Source organism: Manis pentadactyla, chromosome 7 (genome assembly GCF_030020395.1).
Source record: "Manis pentadactyla isolate mManPen7 chromosome 7, mManPen7.hap1, whole genome shotgun sequence".
NCBI classification, from domain to species: Eukaryota; Metazoa; Chordata; class Mammalia; order Pholidota; family Manidae; genus Manis; species Manis pentadactyla.
In genome coordinates, this window is record NC_080025.1 from 135,439,033 (window position 1) to 135,465,347 (window position 26,315).

Sequence of the window (26,315 nt, forward strand, 5' to 3'; positions counted from 1 at the left end):
CCAATGGCCATCGATTTAGCCAATTCTGACTATGCAATGAACCCCTCACAAAACCGGTGAGAAGAGCATCTCTTTCTTGGGTCCTGCTGCTCTATTGGAAAGAGTTTCTACACTTGGGGAACCAGAATGCTTCCATGTGCAGCCCAGGAGGGTAGAAGCTCCTTTATTTGGGACCTTGGCCTAAGCATCCCTTCATTTGGCTGTTAACTTGTACCCTTTATTAAACTGGCAAATTTAAGTGTTTTCCTGGGTTCTGTGGGCTGCTCTAGCAAATTATTCAGACCTAAGGGGGAGGTCGTTGGAACCTTCAATCCATAGCCGGTTGGTCAGCAGCACAGGGAACAGCCTGAGGCTTGAGACTGACAGCCTGAGCGGGGGTGGAGGGCGGTCTTGGAGGACGGAGCCCTTGACCTGGGGAATCTGGTGCTGTCTCTGGGCAGATAACATCAGAATTGAGTTCTTGGAGGCCCTGATGGCATTCAAGAATTGCTTGGTATTGTGCACCGGAAGACCACACACACACGCACACACACACGCTGGTATTGGGTCCAGGAATTGCTTGCTATTGGAAGACCACACACACACACACACACACTGGTATTGGGTCCAGGAAGACCACACACACACACACACACACACACACACACACACACACACACACACACACACACACACACACACACACACGCACACACACTGGTATTGGGTCCAGGAACCTGAAAGGAGTTATACTATACTTGGAAAGAAAACAGTGTCCTACAGTCTACTGAACAGACTCCATTTGAACAGATACATTACATCTAAGAAAAAGTTGGAACAGTAACAATGAACATTAATTAAGAGCTTATTAAGGCCAAGGACTGTGCTAAGCATTTCACACATGAGGGCTTAGCACATTGCCTTGCCCACAGTAGGTGCTTAATAAAAACTTATAATTACTGTTATTTTTAAGTATAATGGAGATTGGGTAGGGTATTAGAGTATGCCAGCTCCTGTAGTAATGCCCAAATTTCAGAGGCTTACCAAAGTAAAGCTCTCTTTCTGGCCAGGTCAGTGATGGGGAATAGCTCTGCTCCATTCAGGGCCTTTCAATGTGGAAATTCACACAGGATCAGGATGCGTTTCAGGGAATGTGGTAGGGATGACTGACATACACCCTTTCCTCTGGGCACGTGGAAGGATTGTATTTCCTGGTCTCTTTGAAGTTAGGTGTCCAATGGCTTCCTTTAACCAATGAAAAGTGACATGTGTCATTTCCAGGTGGAAGTATTTAAGCACCATTGCACGCTTCTCCATGTTTTCCCTCCCCTACCAAATCATGAATTGTCGATTTGGAGGCTCCCTAAGATTGAAGCCTCTGGGACTAAGTCGGCGTGGGTCGGGGTGGGGAGTGTGGGGGGAGGCAGATAGGTTCCCTGGAGAGCTGTGTGGACCTGCAGCAAACTGGTAAATGAGGAGACAAGCCTCTGAGATTTTGAGTCTGCTGTAGTAATACCGTATCTTCCCCTAAACTGACAGGGGCTAGTTGGGAGGGTGCACACGTTCTGCCCTCGGCCCATTGCTGGGATAGTCGTGGGAGGCTGAGCAATACACTCGTGCTGTGTGTGCGTGTGCCCTGAGATTCTCAGTCTTGTGAGTTGATGCTTTTGATCGATTTTGGAAACTTCTTCACCTTTATCTCTTTAATATTCCTTCTGCAGAAATCTTCTTCTTCTGGGACTCCAATTAAGGCTGTTTGATATAATCACCCAGGTATCTGTTGCTCTAGTTTTTGTTGTTTGTTTTTGTCAAGTCTACAAAAAAAGCGTTCTGGGATTTTGATGGGGATTTCAGTGAATCTCATAGATAAATTTGAGGGACAATGTCATTTTAACAATTTGACAATTCCAATCAATGAATGAAGTAGATTTCTCCATTTATTTATTTTTGATTTTTTGATTTTTACTAAGGTATTATTATGTACAATCTTATGAAGGCTTCATGAAAAACAATGTGGTTACTACATTCACCCATATTATCGAGTAGACCCCCTTACCCCATTACAGTCACTGTCCATCAGTGCAGCAAGATGCCACAGATTCACTATTTCCCTTCTCTGTGCTACACTGTTCTCCCCGTGATCCCCCACACCATGTGTACTAAACATAATACCCCTCAATCCCCTTCTCCCTCCCTCCCCACCTGTCCTCCCACACCCCTCCCCTTTGGTAACCACTAGTTCCTTCTTGAAGTCTCTGAGTCTGCTGCCATTTTGTTCCTTCAGTTTTGCTTCGTTGTTATACTCCACAAATGAGGGAAATCACTTGGCACTTGTCTTTCTCTGCCTGTCTTATTTCACTGAGCATAATATCCTCCAGCTCCATCTATGTTGTTGCAAATGGTAGGATTTGTTTCTTTCTTATGGCTGAATAGTATTCCATTGTGTATATGTACCAACTCTTCTTTATCCATTCATCTACTGATGGGCACTTAGGTTGCTTCCATATCTTGGCTATTGTTAAAAGTGCTGCAATAAACATACAGGTGCATATGACTTTTTGAATCTGAGAAGTTGTATTCTTAGGGTAAATTTCAAGGAGTGGGATTCCCGGGTCAAACGATATTTCTATTTTCAGTTTTTTGAGGAACCTCCCTATTGCTTTCCACAATTGTTGAACTAGCTTACATTCCCACCAGCAGTGTAGGAGGGTTCCCCTTTCTCCACAACCTCGCCAACATTTGTTGTTGATTGTCTTTTCGATCATGGCGATCCTCACTGGTGTGAGGTGATATCTCATTGTGGTTTTAATTTGCATTTCTCTGATGACAAGTGATGTGGAGCATCTTTTCATGTGTCTGTTGGCCATCTGAATTTCTTCTTTAGAGAACTGTCTATTCAGCTCCTCTGCCCATTTTTTAATTGGATTATTTGCTTTGTTGAGGTGTGTGAGCTCTTTATATAATTTTGGATGTCAGCCCTTTATCGGATCTGTCATTTATGAATATATTCTCCCATACTGTAGGATACCTCTTTGTTCTACTGATGGTGTCCTTTGCTGTACAGAAGCTTTTTAGCTTGATATAGTCCCACTTGTTCACTTTTGCTTTTGTTTCCCTTGCCTGGGGAGATATGTTCATGAAGAAGTCACTCATGTTTATGTCCAAGAGATTTTTGCCTATGTTTTTTTCTAAGAGTTTTATGGTTTCATGACTTATACTCAGCTCTTTGATCCATTTCGAATTTACTTTTGTGTATGGGGTTAGACAGTGATACAGTTTCATTCTCTTACATGTAGCTGTCCAGTTTTGCCAGCACCATCTGTTGAAGAAACTGTCATTTCCCTATTGTATGTCCATGGGTCCTTTATCATATATTAATTGACCATATATGTTTGGGTTAATGTCTGGAGTCTCTATTCTGTTCCACTGGTCTGTGGCTCTGTTCTTGTGCCAGTACCAATTTGTCTTGATTACTGTGGCTTTGTAGTAGAGCTTGAAGTTGGGGAGCAAGATCACCCCCACTTTATTCTTCCTTCTCAGGATTGCTTTGGCTATTTGGGGTCTTTGGCGGTTCCATATGAATTTTTGAACTATTTGTTCCAGTTCGTTGGAGAATGCTGTTGGTAATTTGATAGTGATTGCATCAAATCTGTATATTGCTTTGGGCAGGATGGCCATTTTGATGATATTAATTCTTCCTAGCCATGAGCATGGGATGAGTTTCCATTTGTTAGTGTCTTCTTTAATTTCTCTTAAGAGTGTCTTATAGTTTTCAGGGTATAGGTCTTTCACTTGCTTGGTTAGGTTTAGTCCTAGGTATTTTATTCTTTTTGATGCTATTGTGAATGGAATTGTTTTCCTGATTTCTCTTTCTATTAGTTCATTGTTAGTGTATAGGAAAGCTACAGATTTCTGTGTGTTAATTTTGTATCCTGAAACTTTGCTGAATTCTGATATTAGTTCTAGTAGTTTTGGAGTGGAGTCTTTAGGGTTTTTTATGTACAATATCATGTCATCTGCAAATAGTGACAGTTTTAACTTCTTCTTTACCAATCTGGATTCCTTGTATTTCTTTGTTTTGTCTAATTGCCATGGCTAGGACCTCCAGTACTATGTTAAATAACAGTGGGGAGAGTGGGCATCCCTGTCTAGTTCCCGATCTCAGAGCAAAAGCTTTCAGCCTCTCGCTGTTCAGTATGATGTTAGCTGTGGGTTTATCATATATGGCCTTTATTATGTTGAGGTACTTGTCCTCTATGCCCATTTTGTTCAGAATTTTTATCATGAACGGATATTGAATTTTGCCAAATGCTTTTTCAGCATCTATGGAGATGATCATGTGGTTTTGTCCTTCTTTTTGTTTATGTGGTGGATGATATTGATGGATTTTTGAATGTTGTACCATCCTTGCTTCCCTGGGATGAATCCCACTTGGTCATGGTGTATGATCCTTTTGATGTATTTTTAAATTTGGTTTGCTAATATTTTGTTGAGTATTTTTGCATCTACGTTCATCAGGGATATTGGTATGTAGTTTTCTTTTTTGGTGGTGTCTTTGCCTGGTTTTGGTATTAGGGTGATGTTGGCTTCATAGAATGAGTTTGGGAGTATTCCCTCCTCTTCTATTTTTTGGAAAACTTTAAGGAGAATGGGTATTATGTCTTCTTTGTATGTCTGATAAAATTCTGAAGTAAATCCACCTGGCCCGGGGGTTTTGTTCTTGGGTAGATTTTGATTACCACTTCAATTTTCTTGCTGGTAATTGGTCTGTTTAGATTTTCTGTTTCTTTCTGGGTCAGTCTTGGAAGGTTGTATTTTTCTAGGAAGTTGTCCATTTCTCCTAGGTTTCCCAGCTTGTTAGCATATAGGTTTTCATAGTATTCTCTAATAATTCTTTGTATTTCTGTGGGGTCCGTCATGATTTTTCCTTTCTTGTTTCTGATACTGTTGATTTGTGTTGACTCTCTTTTCTTCTTAATAAGTCTGGCTAGAGGCTTATCTATTTTGTTTATTTTCTCGAAGAACCAGCTCTTGGTTTCATTGATTTTTGCTATTGTTTTATTCTTCTCAATTTTATTTATTTCTTCTCTGATCTTTATTATGTCCCTCTGTCTGCTGACCTTAGGCCACATTTGTTCTTCTTTTTCCAATTTCGATAATTGTGACATTAGACCATTCATTTGGGATTGCTCTTCTTTTTTTAAATATGCTTGGATTGCTATATACTTTCCTCTTAAGACTGCTTTTGCTGTGTCCCACAGAAGTTGGGGCTTAGTGTTGTTGTTGTCGTTTGTTTCCATATATTGCTGGATCTCCATTTTAATTTGGTCATTGATCCATTGATTATTTAGGAGCATGTTGTTAAGCCTCCATGTGTTTGTGAGCCTTTTTGCTTTCTTTGTACAGTTTATTTCTAGTTTTATACCTTTGTGGTCTGAAAAGTTGGTTGGTAGGATTTCAATCTTTTGGAATTTTCTGAGGCTCTTTTTGTGGCCTAGTATGTGGTCTATTCTGGAGAATGTTCCATGTGCACTTGAGAAGAATGTGTATCCTGTTGCTTTTCGATGTAGAGTTCTATAGATGTCTATTAGGTCCATCTGTTCTAGTGTGTTGTTCAGTGCCTCTGTGTCCTTATATTTTTCTGTCTGGTGGATCTGTCCTTTGGGGTGAGTGGTGTGTTAAAGTCTCCCAAAATGAATGCATTGCATTCTATTTCCTCCTTTAGTTCTGTTAGTATTTGTTTCAGGTATGTTGGTGCTCCTGTATTGGGTGCATATATGTTTATAATGGTTATACCCTCTTGTTGGGCTGAGCCCTTTACCATTATGTAGTGTCCTTCTTTATCTCTTGTTACTTTCTTTGTTTTGAAGTCTATTTTGTCTGATACTAGTACTGCAACACCTGCTTTTTTCTCCCTATTGTTTGCATGAAATATCTTTTTTCATTCCTTGACTTTTAATCTGTGCATGTCTTTGGGTTTGAGGTGAGTCTCTTGTAAGCGGCATATAGATGGGTCTTGCTTTTTTATCCATTCTATTACTCTGTGTCTTTTGATTGGTGCATTCAGTCCATTTACATTTAGGGTGACTATTGAAAGATATGTACTTATTGCTATTGCAGGCTTTAGATTCATGGTTACCAAAGGTTCAAGGGTAATTCCCTTACTATCTAACAGTCTAATTTAACTCACTTAATATGCTATTACAAACACAACCTAATGGTTCCTTTTTTTCCCTCCTTCATTCTTTATATATTAGGTATCATATTCTGTACTTTGTCTATCCCTTGACTGACTTTGGGGATAGTTGATTTGATTTTGCATCTGCTTAGTAATTAATTGTTCTACTTTCTTCACTGTGGTTTTATTTCCTCTGGTTACAGCTATTTAGCCTTAGGAACACTTCCAACTTTAGCAGTCCCTCCAAAATGCACTGTAGAGGTGGTTTGCAGAAGTTAAATTCTCTCAGCTTTTGCTTATCTGGAAATTGTTTAATCCCTCCTTCAAATTTAAATGATAACCTTGCCAGGTATAGTGTTCTTGGTTTGAGGCCCTTCTGTTTCATTGTATTAAATATATCATGCCACTCCCTTCTGGCCTGTAAGTTTTCTGTTAGGAAGTCTGATGATGGCCTAATGGGTTTTCCTTTGTGTGTGATATTTTTTCTCTCTCTGGTTGCTTTTAAATGTCTGTCCTTATCCTTGATCTTTTCCATTTTAATTATTATATGCCTTGGTGTTGTCTTCCTTGGGTCCTTTGTGTTGGGAGATCTCTGTACCTCCATGGCCTGAGAGACTATCTCCTTCCCCAGATTGGGGAAGTTTTCAGCAATTACCTCCTCAGAGACACCTTCTATCCCTTTCTCTCTCTCTTCTTCTTCTGGTACCCCTATAATACAAATATTGTTCTGTTTGGATTGGTCACACAGTTCTATCAATATTCTTTCATTCCTAGAGATCCTTTTTACTCTCTGCCTCAGCTTCTTTGTATTCCTCTTCTCTAATTTCTATTCCATTTACTGTCTCTTCTACTACATCTAATCTGCTTTAAATCCCTTCACTGTATGTTTCATTTCTGATATGGAATTTCTCAATAATTGAATCTCTGTCCTAAATTCATCCCTGAGTTCTTGAATATTTGTCTTTACCTCCATGAGCATGTTTATGATTTTTATTTTGAATTCTCTTTAAGGAAGACAGATGAGTTCAGTTTCACTTGGCCCTTTTTCTGGCATTTGTGGGATTTTAGTTTGAACCATGTTCCTTTGATGTTTCTTATTTGTATGTGGTGCCCTCTAGTACCCAGAAGCTCCATTCTCTGGAGCTGCTCAGCCCCTGGGGTGACGTCGGGGGTCACAGGGGAGCAGCAATGGTGCCGGGGACAGGAAAGAGCTGTTTCCTGCTTCCTGGCTGCAGTTCCTGTCTCCACTGTCAGAACCAGTGGGCCGAGCACAGATGTATAAGCCTCTGTGCTTTGCATTTGTAGCTGCCAAAGGGAAAGCCTCCCTCTGGCTGGCCTGATGCCAGGGCAGGGACTGCTAGCTTGCGAGCCAGTGCCAGCAGGCCAGGAGGAAGGCACAGCAGGCTGAATATTACAGTGGGGGCCTCAGAGCTGAGTAGCTAACCAGGGGGATGGAGCGCCTGAAGCTCCTGGAAGTTCCCAGCCTGCTGGGCAGAGTGTGACCAGACAATTTCGTCCACCTATCCTTTCTCCCGAGCAGCAAGCTCTGTGCAATCCTTGCCCCTTTAGCAGCCCTCTTGCTGTTAGGAAGTCTCTCAGACTGTCTGCCTTTCTTTTGTCCCAGAGCAGTCAGATGTGGATCCCTGTTTTCCACAAATGGCTGGAATCTCAGTCTCTCCAAGTATTCCGTCTGTCTTAGCTTTCCAACCCCACTAATCTCCAGAGCACCATGCAATGTAGGTCCTTGCTCCCAAGGCAGATCTCCAGGGCTGGGTGTTCAGCAGTCCTAGGCTTCCACCCCCTTCCTGCTCCGTTTCTCTTCCTCCTGCCAGTGAATTGGGGTGGGGGAAGGGCTTGGGTCCCGCCATATCAAAGCTTTGGTACGCTACCCTGTTTCGTGAGGTCTGCTCTTTTCTCCAAGTGTAAGCAGTCTGGCACAGCCTTCTTTCCTGTTGCTCCTCTAGGATTAGTTGTATTAACTACATTTTCATATTATATGTGAAAATGGGAGGCGTTCTTGTCTCACCTCTAAAGCCACCATCTTTAATCCTCTTTCTTCATTTATTTTTTAAAAATTTCAACAACATTTTATAAGTTTTAGAGGTAGAATTTTTGCATCTGTTTTGTTAAATTTATCCCTAAATATTTTTATTTTTCAAGCTACTGAAGATATTTTTTAAAAACTTCAATTCCAAGTGTTCATTGCTAGTAAAGAAATGCAGTAGGTATTTGTACACTTTTATCCTGTAATTTTGCCAGATTGACTTATTAACTCTGGTAGATTTTTTTTTGTTGTAGACTAGAGTTTTAAATTATGTGCTCATCCAATATTTTACTAAATCACAACGTGGGCCATCATCTTTCCAGCCCCTGAAATCAATTTCCTTATTTGTCCAGCTGCTAAGCCAATGATAGGTGTTTTATTTAAGGTGTTTGTAATGGCAGTGCCTTCCTTTGAGGAATCCGTGTCTGTATTAGGATAGGTTAATTGCTATAATAACCCTAAAATTTAAGTGGCTTAAATATAATAAAAATATTTAGTCCTTGTTCTTTTGTGGTTTTGTCCCATGTGGTGTTATTAGGAAGCCATGAGTTTATTTAGAAATCTGGGCTTTTCCCATCTGCCAGCTCCACTGTTCTCTAGGCCCTCAGTCTTTCATGAGATATTCCACAGCTGGTCAGAAATTGTGGGAGAAGAGTGTGGATAAACGGATAAGACTGTTTTAGGGGTCAGGTCTGGCTATATTTACCTGCAAAGGAAGCTAGGAAATAAAACCTAGCTGTGTGCTCAGCAAGAAGAGGAAGTGCCTTTGAGGAATATCCAGCCAGTCTCTGCCACATGTAATGTTATCCCCATTTTACAGGTAAGAAAAACTGAGGCCCGTTACATGACTTGCCAGCTTTTATAGTCATAAACAACAGTGCTGAATATGGCTGACTCCAAAGCCATGCTCTGAATCGCTGTCGATATTGCCCTCTTCCGGCCTGTGTCATCTTGGGCCTGTAGCAGTAGTTTCCCTTCAGTAGGGCTTCCTTCCAGCATCCATTCTCCCTTCTGGTTCTGGACTTTTATCCATCAGTGGGCAATCTGTTCCCTTACAAGCAGCCCTGTCCTCGGGCTTAGTCTGCAATGGATAAAGATTCTGAGAGGGCGACTGAAATGAAATGTAAGAGGACATTTATACAGAACATAGCAAGACATAAAAGTAGATGTCAGGATTGACGTGCGGGTCCCCGGGGGTGGGGGGCACCAGTGTCCGGGCAGCAGCAGGTGAGGCTGCGTGGGTCCAGAGGCCCGAGTCCCACGTGGGTGCTTCCCGCCGGGACTACGGGCGGGCGTGGGGGTGCGGGGCCGGAACCCCGAGAGCTCTGTGCTGTTCCGGAAAGAAGTGGGGGCACACACGGCCCTCCTTCCCGGCTAGAGCCGCGCCGGTGTGGGGGCCCAGTGGATGGGGTCCGTGGCCCTGGGAAACTCAGACCAAAGGTTGACGGCAAGAACGGAGTTGGTCCCCACAAACTAACCAAAGTCAGCAACTTCCCCTGACCTTCTCAGCTCCCAGACTGCTGGCTGTCAACCAACATGCACCTGGCAGAAAAACAGAAATCTTCTCTGGAGGAGAGAAAAGAACTCAGAAAGTCCCCCTGGAATAAAACTAAGATCTTGACCTTGGGAATATATACCCAAAGGAATACCCAGCTCAGTCGCCCTAGAATGACGACTGCAGTTCAGCAAGCTACATGCAGATGGACAGACTTTCCAGTGAGACTTCTGGTGGACAGCTTCTGGTTTGAGCAAACAGCCCGGGAGTATCAGAAGGACAAGGAAAGCCTCTGCGTGCTGTGACCAAGATGTTGAGAAAATACAGGAAGTTGTTACATTCATAAAAGAAGAACAAGGTGCTGTTAAAGCAAAAAAAACCCAAACATTCAGAGAACAAATAAGCAAGCTTCTGGAAATTAAAATTATGATAGCAGATATGAAGGAGGTTTAGATGAAGTAGAGGATCAATACAGAATGTAGAATTTGGGAAATATCCCAGAAAGTAAAATTAAAATACAAAGATATAGAAAGTAGGAGAGAAAAGACAAGAAAACTAGAAGATCAATCCAGAGGATTCAATACCTAAATAATAAGGGTTCCAGAAAGAGAAAACAGAAAAATGGAAGGGAAGAAATTACAGAAAATTCTTCATTCAGAGAATCAAGAAAACTTCTCAGAACTGAAAGCATGCTTGCCTGGTATAGTGGTCCAAAATAGACCCACATCATATCCTATCATGGCACTTCAAAGGGCTAAGGAAAAAGAAGGTTCTACAATCTCCAGAGGGATGGGGAAAAGGGGTTTCATACCAGAACCAAGAATCAGAATAAAACCAAACTTCTCAAAATATAACAGTTGAAGCTATAAGACAATAAAACAATGTCGTCAAACTTCTGAAAGGAAATAATGGTCCAATTGCAATTCCACTCACAGCGGAAGGCATGAGAGCAGAATGCAGATCTCTAAAATCTCTCTTACACTCTTTCTCAGGAAGGTACAGGAGTGCTCCACCAAAACAACAAAGTGAAATAAGAAAGAGAAAGCCCTAGGATCCAAGAAACAGAGAGAAGGAGAGTCTCCAGGAATGGGTTTATGGGAGATCTGACGGTGACCACAGTGCCTAAAAGGCAACGTGTCCAGGATAGAAGAGGTCACAAAGTTCCAGGAAGGATTTCTTCAGGAAGGTGAAATTGACAGAATACCTAATTTGAATATATTGAGGAGATCTGTACACTTTAGGAAGGATTTAGATTATATTAGCAACAAGTACATAAAGAAGTAAGCAGATGTACAAAAAGACCATTGTTAACTTCAGAGAAAACTAAAATATGCAGAGCTTATTAAGATTAAGAACTTGTACTAATCAAAAACAAGTGAAAAGGTTAATTAGAATTTTGAGGAGATATTTACAATATCTCAATTTCATGCCAAACATAAATGACAAATATTACTAAGAATATATAGTGAACTCTAAAACTCAATAAGAAAACCACAAACAACTCAGTGAAAATTAGGCAGAAGATATGAAGTATTTCACAGAAGAGGAAATTACATATGGCCAATAAATACAAAGAGATGTTTGACATTATTGGTGATCAGGAAAATGCAAATCAAGACCACAATGATGTAGGCATATCACTGGCAAAAATTTAAGACTCATAATACCAAATTTTGGATAGAGTGTGGATTCACAAACTCTTTTAAGTGTTGCTGGTGAGGTTTAAAAAATTAAAATATTTTAAATTTTACCTTCCAAAGGTAAAGAAAAACTTCAGAAATGATTATTTTAGGGGGAAACAGAAAAAAATTATATATAAAAGAGGAATGCATGAGAAGGTCCATCACAGCATCGTTCAGCAAAAACCTAGAGACAATCCAAAAGCTGCCCATCAATGGAAGAATGGATGAATCAACTGATAACTTAGAGCAGTCAGAATAAATAAGTGCATGGCTGAATCTCTGTTGTAAGATTTTATCATAAGTGGAAAAGTAAATCTCAGTATACAGCATGATGTACTTTATATAATATTAAGAAAAAAATTTTAATTCCTCTTGTTTTCTATTCACTTATTTGTTATATAGTTTTTTATTTTCTTATTATCCTAGGACTTGTTATCCTTATAACTTGTACGTAAGTTATCCTTATGACTTGTATTCTTAAAAAATTAGTACTTTTATCTCTTCTTGGACAATTCGAAGATTTTAGAATACTTGAATATCATTTATCACCCTCCCCACTTATTTACTACTGTTGTCATGTATTTTAATTTTCTCTTTTTAACCACACACATTATTACTTTTGTTACCTGTGATAAATATTGACTTGGTTTACCCCCCCCCACAAAAAAGTAGATGTCAAGAGGTTTCTTTACAAGGGGACCTATATTCCAGCATTTAGAAGTTCTGCCAAAAGCATAGCGTCTCAGTAGGAGGGACTATATGCCTCCTGTAGATCAGTGCATGTAAAACACTTAAAAACTGGTATTAGATGGTCTCACAATATAAAGGGTTATCTAGCTCCTAGCTCCATTTCTTCCCTAGGCGTGAAGTTTAGGGCTATTGGCTGGACAGTGGGTATTTTCCGTCGTCAAGCAGTGTCAGACAACATAAGGGAAACAGATCTTCTAAGGAGGAAATAGGTCTGCTAAGCAGAAGTTAGCATGGTCCGAGTGGGACATAAAGTGTGGGAGGTGTGGAAGGGAGGGTCCGAGGTGCCTGCTTTATAGCTGAGTCCCGGTAGAAAGGAGAGACTAAACGTGTGGACTGATGGGTCACATGGACTCCTACCCCATACCGTGTTACATACTGTGCATTTAATATACTTTGTGCTGTTATACTTACTAACATTTGCTTAAGATTTGCTACCATAGGGGAGAATTAGAAAACACGTAAGTCAGGCTCTCACAAAAGATGTACACATGGTTGTTGCAAGCAGGCTCCTGGGCATGACCTCCACTCCCCAGGGACTCACCCCCCAAAGGCAGGGGAGCTTGTTGGTGTGGGACCAGCTCCCTGGGAAGCAGAGTCCCAGGCTGGTGGCTGGGTGAGAGCGCCGTGGACCTGCTGGTGTGGCCCTCTTCTCAGGGTTCCTTGGCTCAGTGGGGAAATGGTACTTACGTGTGTCTAGAACTCCACTTGCTGTTCATCATTGATGCAAGTGAGCAACTTAAGACAACTTAAGACTTTTATTACCCCGCTGTTCAATACATTTGAGGGAACATATGACAGCAGTGTTTGTCTTTTCACTTCAGGTTTAAATAACTTTCCAGTGATACTGGTGGTGGGATCCTTATACACAGCAGCACTGCACTCCCCTGGTAAATAGGGTCTGCTTCTCTCTCCATTTCCATGGGCTGTGACACCTGGCGGTGCATTTCTAATAAAAAAGAAAAAAATAGCATGATGGAAGCGTTCTGAAGTTCTGTGAAAATATTTTGCGTGGCTTTCTATGTACTCTGGATTTTGGCTGAGTGGAGTTTAGCAGAGTTCTAGTAGTGGCTGCATTTAGGATTTTGTTGGTATTACCTGAATTCCGGGAGACAGAGTATCCAAAGGAAAAGTAGGCTGATTGGGCAATGAAAATGGGCTGAAGAGTTTGTTCATTTATCCACATATTTATTGACTCCCCCAACCCCGACTCTGTGCCAAGTGTTGTAATAGATGCTCTAGAGCCAGAGATTGAAGAGAAATCCTTACCTGCAAGGATTTTGTGGTTTTATGGGGAAGGAAAACCCAGAAAGAAGTGTTGACGGTATAGGTTAACGAGGACTACGCACGAGGGGCTGGACGGGACACCTCCCTCTCAGGGTCACTGGGGCCGGCTTCTGGAGAGATGACTCAGGCTGGTCCTTGAGGGCAGAGGCGTGAGAAAAGCACAAAGGTCCCAGGTGGGGCGTGCTGCTTGGCCAGGAGAAGCTCTGGAGGTGAGGAAGGCGATGGAGGCCGAAGGGAGAGACATGAGGCAGGCAGGTTTGGGGAAGGGGGCGGGTTTCTCTGGGTTACCCTGGGGGCAGCGGGTCTGATGGAGTGAGGAGGTAGTGCAGCAAGGTTTCCGACTAGCTGGAGAGGCTGCCGATGAGCACAGAGAGCCGGCGATGTCCACAGGCTTGGGTGGTCTGGGCTGCTCTTGGGAGCTTGGGTGCAGGAGCGGACATGGCAGACCTTGCATCGTCTACGGCAAGTGGGTGTGGGAACTGAAGGTTCAGGTCAAGGTGAGTGGACTGTAGGCTAGCTGGGGAGTCTGGGAAACCAGGAGGCACAGGAGCGTGGTGGGCCTGAGGCCCGAGACCACTGGCAGTGGAAGGCAGGGTGAGAGTGCTGGGTGAGATGGGAACCCTTGTGCCTTGCTGGTGGCAATGTAAAATGGTGCGGCCACTATGGGGAAAGTTCAGCGGTTCCTCAGAAAGTTAGAACTACCATATAACCCAGCCATTCCTCTCCTAGGTGAATCTCCCAAAGAGCTGGAAGCAGGGACTCAGATACTTGCATACTGGTGTTCGCAGCGTTATTCACAAAAGTCAAAGGGTAGAACAACTCACATCTATCAACAGATGAATGGATTAACAAAATGTGGTGTATACATACAGTGGAATGTTGGTCTTAAAAAAGATGGAAATTCTGATATGTGCTATATATAACTTACATGAACCTCGACTAAGCCAGACATAAAAGGGCAAATATTGTATGATACCACTCACATGAGAGCCCTACAACAGGCAAATTTGGAGACAGAAAGTAGAAGGGTGGTTACCAAGGGCTTGGGGAGGAAATGATGAGCTAGTGTTTAATAGGTACAGAACTTCTCCTTGGGATGATGAAAGTTCTAGAAATAGTTAGTGGTGACGCTTGCACACTTACAGATGTAATCAATCAAATGTACTACTATCTGTAAACTTTAAAATGACAAATTTTATGTCATGTGTATGTCACCCTAATAATAATAATAATTAATAAAAGAGTGCTGAAAGAATAGGAAGCCACAGTCAAGAGCAGGGTGTGGAGTTTCACAGGCTTCCTGAGGTGACTCAGCTGTGGTGTGAGGGCCAGGGTGGGGCTGTGGTGCTCATGGCTCAAGCGGGGAGTCTCGGGGAGGCCCTGGTGAGTGGACAGGGCCCGGGTGAACCTCCGGGATGAACATGGGCAAGTACTCAGGATAGCAGATGACAGCAAGGACTAGGCCTCAGAGATGGAGTTTGGGAGCAGGAGGGTTGAAATGGCTCTGGAGAGGCAATGCGAGGTAGAGGACTCCCCCCACCCAGCGCCACACGTGAACTGGTCTCTTGGGCACCCCCTGCAGCCACACACAGTCATCTTGGCAACCTGTAAATGCAGTGATGACTTACAAAAATGTTCAGAGGTATTAAGTAATTTCCAAAGAGATAAATAACTTCTTAAGGAAGTCACTCCATATAATAACCACTTTAGTTGTATAACTAGTCTGTTTCTAGAATAAATAAGCATGCCAGGCTGAGTGTACAGTGATTCCAAACAGTTTAATGTAATTCCAAGACAAAGTGTGATTACATTTCTACACATATACAATATGCATATGTGAGTTTACAAATTTTAATTAATAACTCGTTTCACCTCAGAGACCGAAAAAATGATCAAAAAGAAACTGTGAGTAACAAGCTATAACATAGTTCACCACAATGGGACCCCCCCTTTCTCACCCTACAGTTAGTAATATTACAATTAAAATAACTATATTCTTCTATAATTTTTTTCTGTTAAAATCATCTCATAAATTTACAATGCTATTATTAGTTTCCAAGACTAATATAAATTCACTCCATTTTTCTACAACGAAAATGATTAATTTAGAAGCACACGACATCATGATGAAAAACACAAGCATTTTAGTAGCAAGGACTTGATCAGTTAAGAATTATTTTTCTTGTAAAACATTCTAAAGCCAAGTAAAATATCCATTCTTATAACATACCTATAATATGAGACTAAGGGATAGGTTACATATAGGTCTACAACACATTGGTTTATCTTTAAAAAAAGTAGACATTTATAAATAAGAAAGAAAAGAGGGACAATTCACATCGGAAAAAAGAGGTACACGAGAAAATACTGTTGCACGCAATAATTTTCACAAAGATTAACATGGATTAACACTTTTTATTACAGAAACCGTACAGTGAAGGAACACAACAGACCAGGGCTTTCGTAGGGTTATTGAGCTGAGATGACCAGGGGGAGAACGATCTAGGCGAGATGACCTTGGGGGGGAGCCTTGCTCCTGGGACCGGTGGCCGAGCGTCACCAGGCCTCTCCCTCCCTGTCCTCATGCTGGGGAGTGAGTCTTCCTATCCAGAGTGTCCTGAATTCATGGGCAGTTGAAAGGTAAACATTTCTACAGATCTGTTCTCTTTCCATCCTAATGGATACCACTTTTGGAAACGTGATATAATCATCAGAGGCTGCAGCTCGATACACGTGGTCAAAGCAAAACGGGATGGAAAATTCCAGTCATTCTGATTTGCTGTCCCCCACCTCACTCATCGGTGCCTTTGATGCTGGGGACCCAGAGAGAACAGCGGCACCTGCGGGCGCCCCACCTCCCCTGTGGCGAGGTGGGTGGCCAGAGCCCGGGGCCACGCCTCAGGCCCACGTCTGGAAGGTGCAGCCTGGGGACATCCCGGGCTCGCCCCATCCGCCAGCACTGACTCTGACTTCTAAAAGCTCCTCTTCCTCCTCATCCGTAAAGCTATACTTTTCCTATCAGACATTTGGTTTGATATATATATACACAAACATATATATCAACATCTATACCTATACAGTGATTCTACTAAACTACGAGTTCTGCTGCCCCAAAGTATGACTTCCTGGTCTACTTCATTTGGTTAAAAAATGCACGCGAAGAGGATGAGGAGATGCTTTGGGGGCCAGAAGTGATTGTGCCTTGGAAAAGCCATGGAAGAAAGCGCTGAATGAGCAGGAACACAGAAGTGGAAGGGTGGAAAGTGCATGGATGGGGAGCAGCCGAGGCAGTGCCAGGGGATTCGGCCTGGAAGGAGGCGGGGAGGGGGCGGGGGCGCTTCAGGTTCCCTTCAGAGGCCACGGAAAGCCACAGAGGATGGGCCCGGTCAAGTCACTTACCACTTCCCAAGTTCTTCCTTATAACCTGAGCCAAACTATTAAAATAATAATAATAATAATAATAATAATAACAATAACAATAATAATAATAATAATAAATCCATTGCCCCTTCAACCAAGTGGGCAAGTATCTAACAGGGAGGCAAGACCACACCACTCACAAGGCCGAGTGGGTCCTTCTTCCTGCTCTTGAGGGCTTCTTGGGAGTCCTTGGTGCCTGTGGGGCTCTGGCGACAGCAGGGTGGAGGCCAGGGTGGCCCCAGGGACAGTGACCCGGCTCAGTGGGGAGGCAGTGCCAGGAGAGACTCATTTGCGTGGAGACGGGTTGGAAGGGAACTAGAGAGGGGAGATGGCAGAGCCCTTTTCTGATACAACGTATTTACTTTTTTTTTTTAAGCCAATTTCTATACCTCTAGTTTTAAAAAATATGGTTAAGCCTCAAAGACAATGACATGAAATTCATTTGGTTAATTAAAGCAAAGGAAAAAAACCAACCAGAGGTAAGTGGGAGTATAATTAGGGGAGCAAGATGGAAAATGCTTTACAGTAACATTTCTCACAAAAAACTGTAGTAAGAACTTACTATCAATAGAGTTCATAGGGAAAAGGCAAATGCATTAAACACACACACACACACACACACACACACACACAGTTCCCTGGTCCTGGGTGTTTTGCAGTTTTCAAGGTCTTATCTGCTAAAGGAATGCCCTTTGGATCACTGCAGTTCATCGCACTTCGGTGGTGGCACAAGAGAACACAAAACACAAACCAGTACTCGGGGAGCCAGCATTTCCCAGTCTGCTCCAGCAGGACCGTGGGGCCCCCGGTCTGCAGTAGCTCTCTTGCCTTTACACGTAGGATGTCCCCTGCGATGGGAGCCAGGGCCCACCCCCGCTGCCCTTCAGTGACCCCTGCTCTGTGGCACGCACAGTATCCAGGAAGGAGTCTAGGGTCCTGCTCCCACTGACCTAGGCTTCAAATTGAAGTTTGACAGAGTAAAAAGTACAGACATCCTTTTGCATTTATTTTGTTTTAAAGGAGGAAAGGAATGACAGTAGATATATGGAAAACTCAGTCAATGAATTAAGGTGAAGTGGTATATGACTCTCTCTTGCAAAACACCAACCAGAATATTGCTGAGGGCCCAGAAACAGCAGCTGTGCCTACGGGGCCACCTGAATCCCAGAGTCTTCTATTGCCTGGTGACTGAACCCAGTGGACTGATACCAGTTAAACATTCAAATCAAGACAAAATCAACGAACCAGGTGTCTGTTCTCTCTGTCCCTTCCAAGATGTGAACGAGGAGACCCTGAAGACAAGTGTTTGCAGAACATAGCATGAGATCTTTGCATCTGGCCCAGGCTGTGGAAGCCTTTCACACTCATCCCGGAAATCCTTTCACATTCTCTCGAGTTAACGCGGAAACTACTTAACAGGGGGAAATGCCAAGTTAGGCTACACAGCAACACGGGGAGAACACACCTGCCCTGGGGCACACGGCCTCCCACCAAAGAGGCCATTGCTGGGGTTTGAAGATGTCAGTTATAAACAGAAATTTCCTTTAAAAAGTACCAGTTTAAATGTAAATTATAAAACACTTTAACTATAAAATGTAGCCAGAAATATGCTTTAGTATCCACAATCAATTATTTAGTTTATGCATTTAAAATGCGACTCCCTCGATAGCTCTGAAGACTAACAGCATTTTACAGTAGCTAAAAACATATATTTAACATGTGCATTTGACTATCACATTTGATTAAAACACATATAGAATAATCACTTCCTTGACTTAGTTTTTGTTGTAAAGATGAGCAATTTTCAGAATTCACTTAAGCAACAATGTCCAAGGTGTGCAGTAATCATTATTTTCAGCCCACACAGAGTTCATAGTCTTTAAATCCCAGGATCAAGCTGGCTACATGATTTCAAAAAAGGCTAAAACCAGGATGAATGCCCACATTTGAGGTAATTATTGCCATTAGGTCACAGTTTGTGTAAGACAATGTATCTAAAACCTTCTCTAAAAAAATCTTGAGGTGTTCTGTCAGAATTCCAGAATACCTATGGAAACCAACGAGGATCTCAAGTTCTGATTAGTTGGGTTTGCTTCCAATGGAGTTAAAGTTCTAGAGGATTCTAGAACTTGTGTGAACTACCTAAGAATTTAGGCAAACAAGCCTGGAGTCAGTTGATAAAGTTTTTAAAATTAAAAAGAAACAAAAATCCCACCCAAAACAACTGAGATGTTTCCCAAATTATAATTGTTTTCTAGAAAGTTAAAAATCGACTTCTAATGTATTTCTAAATTCTTGTCACCTTTCAACCAAAATTAAAATGCTTCTGTATCCCTATTAATCTCATACCTTGGCAAGAGGCTCTCTTTCCTCAGGTCCTAAAAGTTGGCTGGTTTATCTCAGTTTATACAACTATTGCTTGCCATTTCTTTGAGAAGGTTATCTAAAGGAAAACCTAATTTTGTTCCTCTTTTTAAGAGTCATCTTGTCTTCCTTTTTTTTTTTTTTAAACACAAAGAAAAAAGTTTCTGGACACCAGACCCACATATGGTATTTACACATTTGATGTGAATCCTGCATCTGGCTCTACCCAGAGTTGAAGAGTGGATTTATGACAGAGACCAGAGTTGTCATGATATTTATCAGTGCAGTAAAAAACAGCATTTTGAAAAAAATATATACCTTTAATATTGCCTTTCTAGAATTAACCATAAGCAATAGAAAATTATTTTTTTAAAAGAAAAGAAGACTTTTTTTCTTCACTCTTCGAGTTTGCTGGAGCAGTGCTGCTAAAGCTAGTTGGGACACCGGAAAGAAATCAAAAATCAATTCTACTGTGACTCAACAGAAACTCCCCTAAGAGTTTCCCTAAAGGTCAAACGAATTCTGCCCCTTCTGCTTGTATCCATTTCAGGGTTCCCTCTTCTCACAGACCTTCAGCTGAATTCCACGCTCGCAGCAGGGATGCAGGGGACATTGGGCCTTTGCACGTACGCATAGGAGAAAGCTGAGACTAGTGGCTGCGAGCTCCATTCTGGAGCTGGGTAGGCCCAGGTTCAAGGCCCAACTTCCCCACCAGCCTCGTGACCCTGGGCAGGTTACCAGTCCTCCAAGCCAGCTGCCTCATCTGTAAAGGGACTGATACTGCCAATTTCACAGGGTTGTTATGAGGACTGAATCAAACTAGATAATCAATGAATGACTTTTAGGACTGTGTTTGGCACAGACTAAATGGGAGTGTCATTAAACGTTTCATCAGAAATATGAGGCCATTCATTGCTGTTAATTAAAAAAGCAAAACAAAATCAAATCTCAGTAAAGGCCTGATGGACAAAAATTTCATTAGGAACCTGCAGATTTCAAAACACCATTGTATTTCTTTCCTTTAATGCGTGCTGCTTACTGAGAGCACCAGCCGCCCCTCCCCTGTAAACGGGGGTGTTGTCAGTGGGGCAGCTCCGAGGGCTCCGACAGCGCACGGCCTGGGGCCTGGTATTCAGAAAAACATTCACTGAATGTTGGCTGTTACCTACTTGGGGTACTGTGCAAATTTTAACAAATAAGAGAGGGTCAGTGTGATGTAAATGCAGGGGTCTGAGATCAGGGGCTCTCAGAGGCTCTGGGATTTGAGCCGGGGAATCGGGAAGAGCCCCTTCCAGTACAGGTGTTCTGAGAAGGGTGCCCTGCAGGAGAGCCACTTCTCTGTAAACTGCGAGTCTGAAGTGAAGAACTGGCTTGGATCTGCTGGCTCTTTCAAACTTCTGGCAACAGCAAGAAAGATGTGAGAAACCTCTGCTGGGTGGGGGCACTGTAGTGAGCAATGGGTCCAAAAGCCTTTGGAAGTTTTCTATTGCATTTCAATGTCCTTTCGCCACCTTCAATTCTCTAGCAGCCCGACTGAGATTTTACTCTCTTGTCTGTGGAGGTTAGAAAGAGAGTCCTAAGGCACCAAAGTGGAAAAGTACTGACATCCCCAGCCCAGCTCCAGCAGGTTCTAAACCCCTGACGCAGCTGAGCTTCCTGGCAGAAGGGCTACTCTGGTTGCCGCGCATGGTAACATGAGTTAGTTAAGCCCAAGTATTCGTGCAGTGCCTCAGTCTCCCAATAGCAGCAGCATTTACAAATACCCACTCCTCTTAAAAGATGAGTACAGTTTTGAAATAAAAGCAGAAAAAAAAAAATGTCAGGCTAGAGAGGAAAGAGCAAGGCTAATGGAATTGCATCACTAACAATGTCATTATTGCCCAGAAAGGGAAGACAGGAATGCCATTAGTCCACGTCTGGAGGTGCCTTTCAGAAGGGTTCTTTGGCTAAAGAAAGGAACAGCTTCAGCCTCCTTTCCGGTTTGGTAAGGACATCTCTGGCCTGCTCAGTTTTGAGGCTTCCCCATCTGAAATCCATAAGACACATCAGAAAGAAAAGACAGGCAGGGAGAGAAGTCTGCGAAGTCCCAGGGGCTGCAATGTTTCCTGCGAAATGGCTCGGCTAGTGTCACTGAGGCCCAGGCCAGGCCTGTGGGAGGCAGCCTCCCCTCTCTGGTGAATGCGCTGCTACTTGAGGGCACCTGGTTATTTTCTTCTTTCCATTTTCTGTCCCTAACAGCAACCACAAGAGCCAGCCAGAGCCCCACATGCCCCCTTGCCCCACGAACGAGTGCCCTTCGTTTCATCAACCACAGCCCATCAGTAACAGCTCCGCAAGCCTCCTCATCTCCTTCCTCCGGTTTCCAAGAAAGTCTGCTCCACTCACACACACTCACACACCCCAAATCCTCCACCACAAGCTTGTTCAAAATGAGTGTTTGCAATTCCAAAGATCTGGTCAAGGGAAATCGGCCTGCTAGCAGCTGGGCTAATCTCACCTTCCCTCCTTAGGTCCCACAATCTGGTGTTTGGGCGGGTTGAGTCTTCCAGGGGGAAGAGGACAAGGCCAGCTGGCTCCCACAGCCTGCAAGCCACTCACCGCCAGTAAGGCCAGAATGCAAATTTGGTCCAGGAGACAACCCTTCCTTTCCCTCTGAATTCGATCAACCACCCGCTCCACTTCACAGTATTAATTGGCTTCAAGCCTCAGACTCTCCCACCCATCGGCCTGCTCACCCCTTCCCTTGGAAACAGCCAAACATCATGAATGAGGCACTAGTGCAGAGACAAGGGTCAAACACCCAGACGGGTCAGCAAGAACCCACCAAGCACAGCATATTGACCTGTGGTTCCTAAGGCCCCCATTACATGGTTCTCCTTGACCTGCCCTGTTAAATCTTCCCCTCTTAGTCTCACCTACATTTCTTTAGTAAAGGACGGAGCCAGTTGAAGAACAGATGATGCTCTAGGTTATTTGCGGTTTAAGGACTAGGTTGGCATCTACCTACTTGAGAGCTTGGTCCCAGGGACGGGCAGGCTATTGTTCATCCTATTTGCCAGGGTGACTCAAAGTTGGGGGACTGGCTGGGAGATCCAGGCAAGTGCTGAGTGTACAGGGAGCCTGGCCTCCCCCACTAAGGTCTTTTCCTGGGGCTCCCAGTCCCACAGCTCTGTGGGAAGAGGAAGGCATGTGGGGTCTATGAGAGCATGCACTAATGGCTGCTGAGCATCTGCAGGGCTGGACACTGCCTGACATCTCCCTTTGTAAGCTTCAGCGAAAACAGCCATTCTAACCCAGGGCTCACAGTTTCTGGGTTTGAAGGGCGGTGTGTGGACACCTCAAGCTGATTAGACAAGCCTGTCACATACAGCGCAGTGCACTGAGGGAACAGTCAGATCCTGGGAGGATGGCTGTGAGGCTCTGCTGTGCCCCTTCACTGGCCAACAATTTCGGACGGGGGTGGGCTGCAATGTCTGAGCAGCTGCTGGACCTTGTCAGTGTTCCTCTGGCATCTTACCATCCCTCCACATTTTTTTGGCTTGCTAGTTTGTCCCTAGAATTGCATGCTGAGAAGATGCATTGGGGGGTGAGAGGGAGATGGAGGCAGTGGGCATGGTGGTTAGTGAGCAGACGGAGGGAAAGTGAGGCTGAAACTCCCTGGGGAAGGTGCCATTTGCCTAGCAAACTTACATCAGCTCATGATTCCATTGGCTTCTAGGAGGGACAATTATCCCTGCACTGAAGGACGTAAGCCACATTCCTGGGGCACCGAAGGGAAAGGGGAGGACTGTTAGGAAAGGGGTTTGGTCAGCTGGGCAGAGGGCTTTTATTTTGCTGGACAGGTAAATATCAGATGTGAGGTAAGCCAAGAATCTGGTTAGCAGGCTTCACAAGAACAGGAGAGCTGGGGGATGCGGAAGGGACCACAGCCCAGGGGTCAGCCCAGGAGATGCCTCCTCAGATCTCTGCCCAGGCTGCTGAGAATCCAGAAAAATACAATATTGATGGTAACCATGTTGTCAAGAGCCCAATCTGGCTAGTATGGGAAAAAAGGCCTGATTCTCCTTCAAACTTTTGTTCTATGGTGGATCTTTCTAGATAGTTCTTTATGGAAGAGAGATGACAGGAAAAAAAGGCCTAATGCCTGGGTTTTTCCTTTTTTTTTTGGCTTGACAAAACTACATGTCCCTCTTGTCTACTCATACACTCACAGACATAATAAGTTTAAATATTAAGGAGAAAACACAAAGATACTTGGAATAAATGTGCATTTAAAACCCCAATAAAAATATCAACATGATGATAATGATAATAATTACAATGGTAATAACCAAAATAATTAGTACAATAATATTATCTTTATGAGCAGCATGGAACTTTATTCCTGATCTGGAAGAAAAAGAAAGAAAATGTCAGGTAAAAGGGTAAGAGACTTCTAACTTACAATTTTATTTCAAACGGAAGGCTATGTTGTCTTTTCCCATAAAAGATCAGCTCTAGGAAGGGCTGGAAGTGAACTGTGCAAAGGGATCCAGGATGCTTGCTATCCAGTAAGGCAAATGGAGGCTCATCTGCAGCCAAGAATTCTGTGACTGGGTGAGTAGCTCTGATGGGGTATCGCTGCCATCTGGCTGCCAAAAATCTGAAAGAGACGATTTTCCAGGCTGGTGGCTCTAAGGCTCTGGCTCCCGTGTCCTCCAAAGGCTTTACCCCCTACCCTCCCTGGACTGGCCATTTTCCTGTAGTCTCAGAATGACGGCACTTCCCCACCTCCAGATAAAGATGTACTTATCACAAGAGGGGCATCTGGCTGGCCCCTGATGGGCTGCCTGAGGGTGCCCACCCAGAGTGGGTCCTGGTGTCCTTCCAGCCCGAGGCCTAAGCTGGTTCCAGTTTGGGGACCTACTTCTTTGTAAGATAAGTAGAATTTATGGTTGGGGAGAGGATATTTCCAGAGTTACTTCACATTTCACAGCTAAGAGCTAAGGTAACAGCTTGGCTTCGTTACTCAACTAGTTGGAAATCATAAAAACACTGTTCACAGTAGATCGTTAAGGGAGACAGCAGAGTGGGGTGGAGGGGTGCGGAGATGAGGATGGACCCTCAAAAGTAGGAGTAACCTCTTTGCACCTTAGAAACTTGGCTTTGGGATCAGTTAAGGACTCAGCATTGAAAATCAAACAACTAGGACCACACTTTAAAGCCCAGACTATGACCAGATAGAGTCTCCCAATGTTCGCATAGTAAGAGTAGTTTGCTATGAATGAAGAGACCTTCCCCCACCCCACCTCCAGCGTGATCAAAGCCCGAGGAAACTTCCAGCGAGTTTCAAAGGTGCAAAAAGGCCAAAGGGCAAATTTCTGTGGAAACTTAATGGCTGAGGGAGTGTTTTCCAAAGTGCAGTGTGAGACCCCCTGGTGACCCTCATAAACGTCCCTCCAAACTTCTGCCCACCAGACCCTCTAAAATAGAAAACAAAGTCATGTCTTGGGAGGCCTGGGTAATGTGAGGAAAGATTCAGCAGCAAACGAAGGTTGATGGGGGCCGTCAGAGGGAAGAGGCTGGCAAAACTGTGAGAGCCCAACACAATGGATGGAGCCAGAGGGAGGGGCTGCGCTGCGCGGGTGGGCGCGGGGTGCGTCCGAGCACAAGCTGGGTCCCGGGCCGCCTCTCGCCCAGCCCACGGCCACGGCAAGGCTGTGCTGGGCAGGAGGCTGCGGTGGCCCCTCTCCTTGGCCGCTTCCATACCAGGAAGGAGGGAGCCGCCGGCAAGGCCGACGTTCCTCCCACAGAGATGGGACTTCGGGTGCCACAGGTGGCGGAGCCGGCCCCAGGGCGGAAAGCTGGGGGAAGAGCGGGGCGGGGGAACAGGGCGGGGAGCCTCTCTTGCTCTCTGTCTGCAGGGGAAAGGCTGAAAGCACCACCGTCATCAGATTCACCCCGTCTGCCCATCTCTCTCCAGATCGCGGGTTCTTGCAGCCCCGGCCACCTCCCTGCCACGCCTCTGCTGGCCAACAGCTCCAGAAAGACAACAGGTATTACAACGAAATAAAATTAAAAAAAAAAAAAAAAAAGAGGTAAAGACCAGAGTAAAATGTTACAACAGCACAAAAGAAGAGCTGAGATGATCTGACTCGCCTCAGTCAGCTTCTTGGAGTACCATGGAAGTAAACCCTCACACCGCGTCTGTCGGTCGGTAAGGCACTAGGAGGGAATGGTGTAAAATCAGGGACGTGGGGGCTGTGACGGCGGTGCCGAGGGACACACAGGGGGTGGCCCGCGTCACCCACACGTGCTCACTCACGCTTACACACCTGGACCACCACATTGGTTACATGCCTACGTTATATCACTTCTTTTTGTGCAATTACATTGAGGAATAGTCTATTGGTATCATTGGAGTCAACACAAAGTAGAAAACAAGGGTGTCGAGTGCTACATTCTACTAGGGTGTCAGCGATGCCCGCTAGCCCTACGCTCCATGTCTAGGGATACTGAGTCAAAGAGAAAATAAACCATCAGAAAAAACCCTAAAGTTCGCAACACACATTATTAATGACATCTGAGGACTAACATTGCTTAGGGATTTATCCAGAGGACTCGGAAGGAGAACACGCACCCTTGCCCCAGGAGTCTTCCCTCGGCCGGGCCATCCCCCACCAGTGCTGACCAATGAGCCAGAACTGCGCTTTACAGCCCCAGACCAATCCCCAAAACCAGCCTCCTCAGGCCACGGCCTGCCTGTCCAGGGGGCTACTGACCCTTTAGAGTTCTGGAAAAATCCCTAATTCTTATGTTCAATGAGTAAAAATCTATTGGATTTCCATATCAGGTGTCCCTGACAGCAAATTCTTCAATGTCACTTGCTGTCATATGAAAATAATCTTTGAAAAGTTCATAGATAAAGTTCTTCAAAAGCTGGGGCCCTCCCCACTTCTGGAATTTTCCATTGCTCTCTTCTCCTTTCCAGTTTGGTGCAGAATGGGTTCATGAGCTGTGATTTTTGTTACTGACGTTCTCTTTTTTTTCTTTTTCTTTTTTAAAATAAAAAGCATAGATTTCCCCCTCCTTAATCCCTTCCTTTTAAAAATGTTCTCTTCTCTGCTCTCAGTCCTCCCA

General features: G+C 44.0%; 1 protein-coding gene across 15 annotated transcripts in view; it reads right to left on the reverse strand.

The window, feature by feature from the left end:
- Positions 1–12,938: 12,938 nt before the first annotated feature.
- HIPK2 (homeodomain interacting protein kinase 2) overlaps positions 12,939–26,315 on the reverse strand; it is a 175,906-nt gene continuing 162,529 nt past the window's right edge. For 6 of the 15 annotated variants that reach the window (XM_057504811.1, XM_057504815.1, XM_057504809.1 and 3 more), the window contains one exon: positions 15,172–25,400. In XM_057504811.1, coding sequence (XP_057360794.1) covers positions 25,251–25,400 — 150 coding nt within the window. In that variant the 3' untranslated portion in view covers positions 15,172–25,250. Of the gene's footprint in view, positions 13,075–15,171; positions 25,401–26,315 lie in introns of those variants that run through there. The other 9 variants (XM_057504810.1, XM_057504818.1, XM_057504812.1 and 6 more) reach the window with 5 other exon arrangements.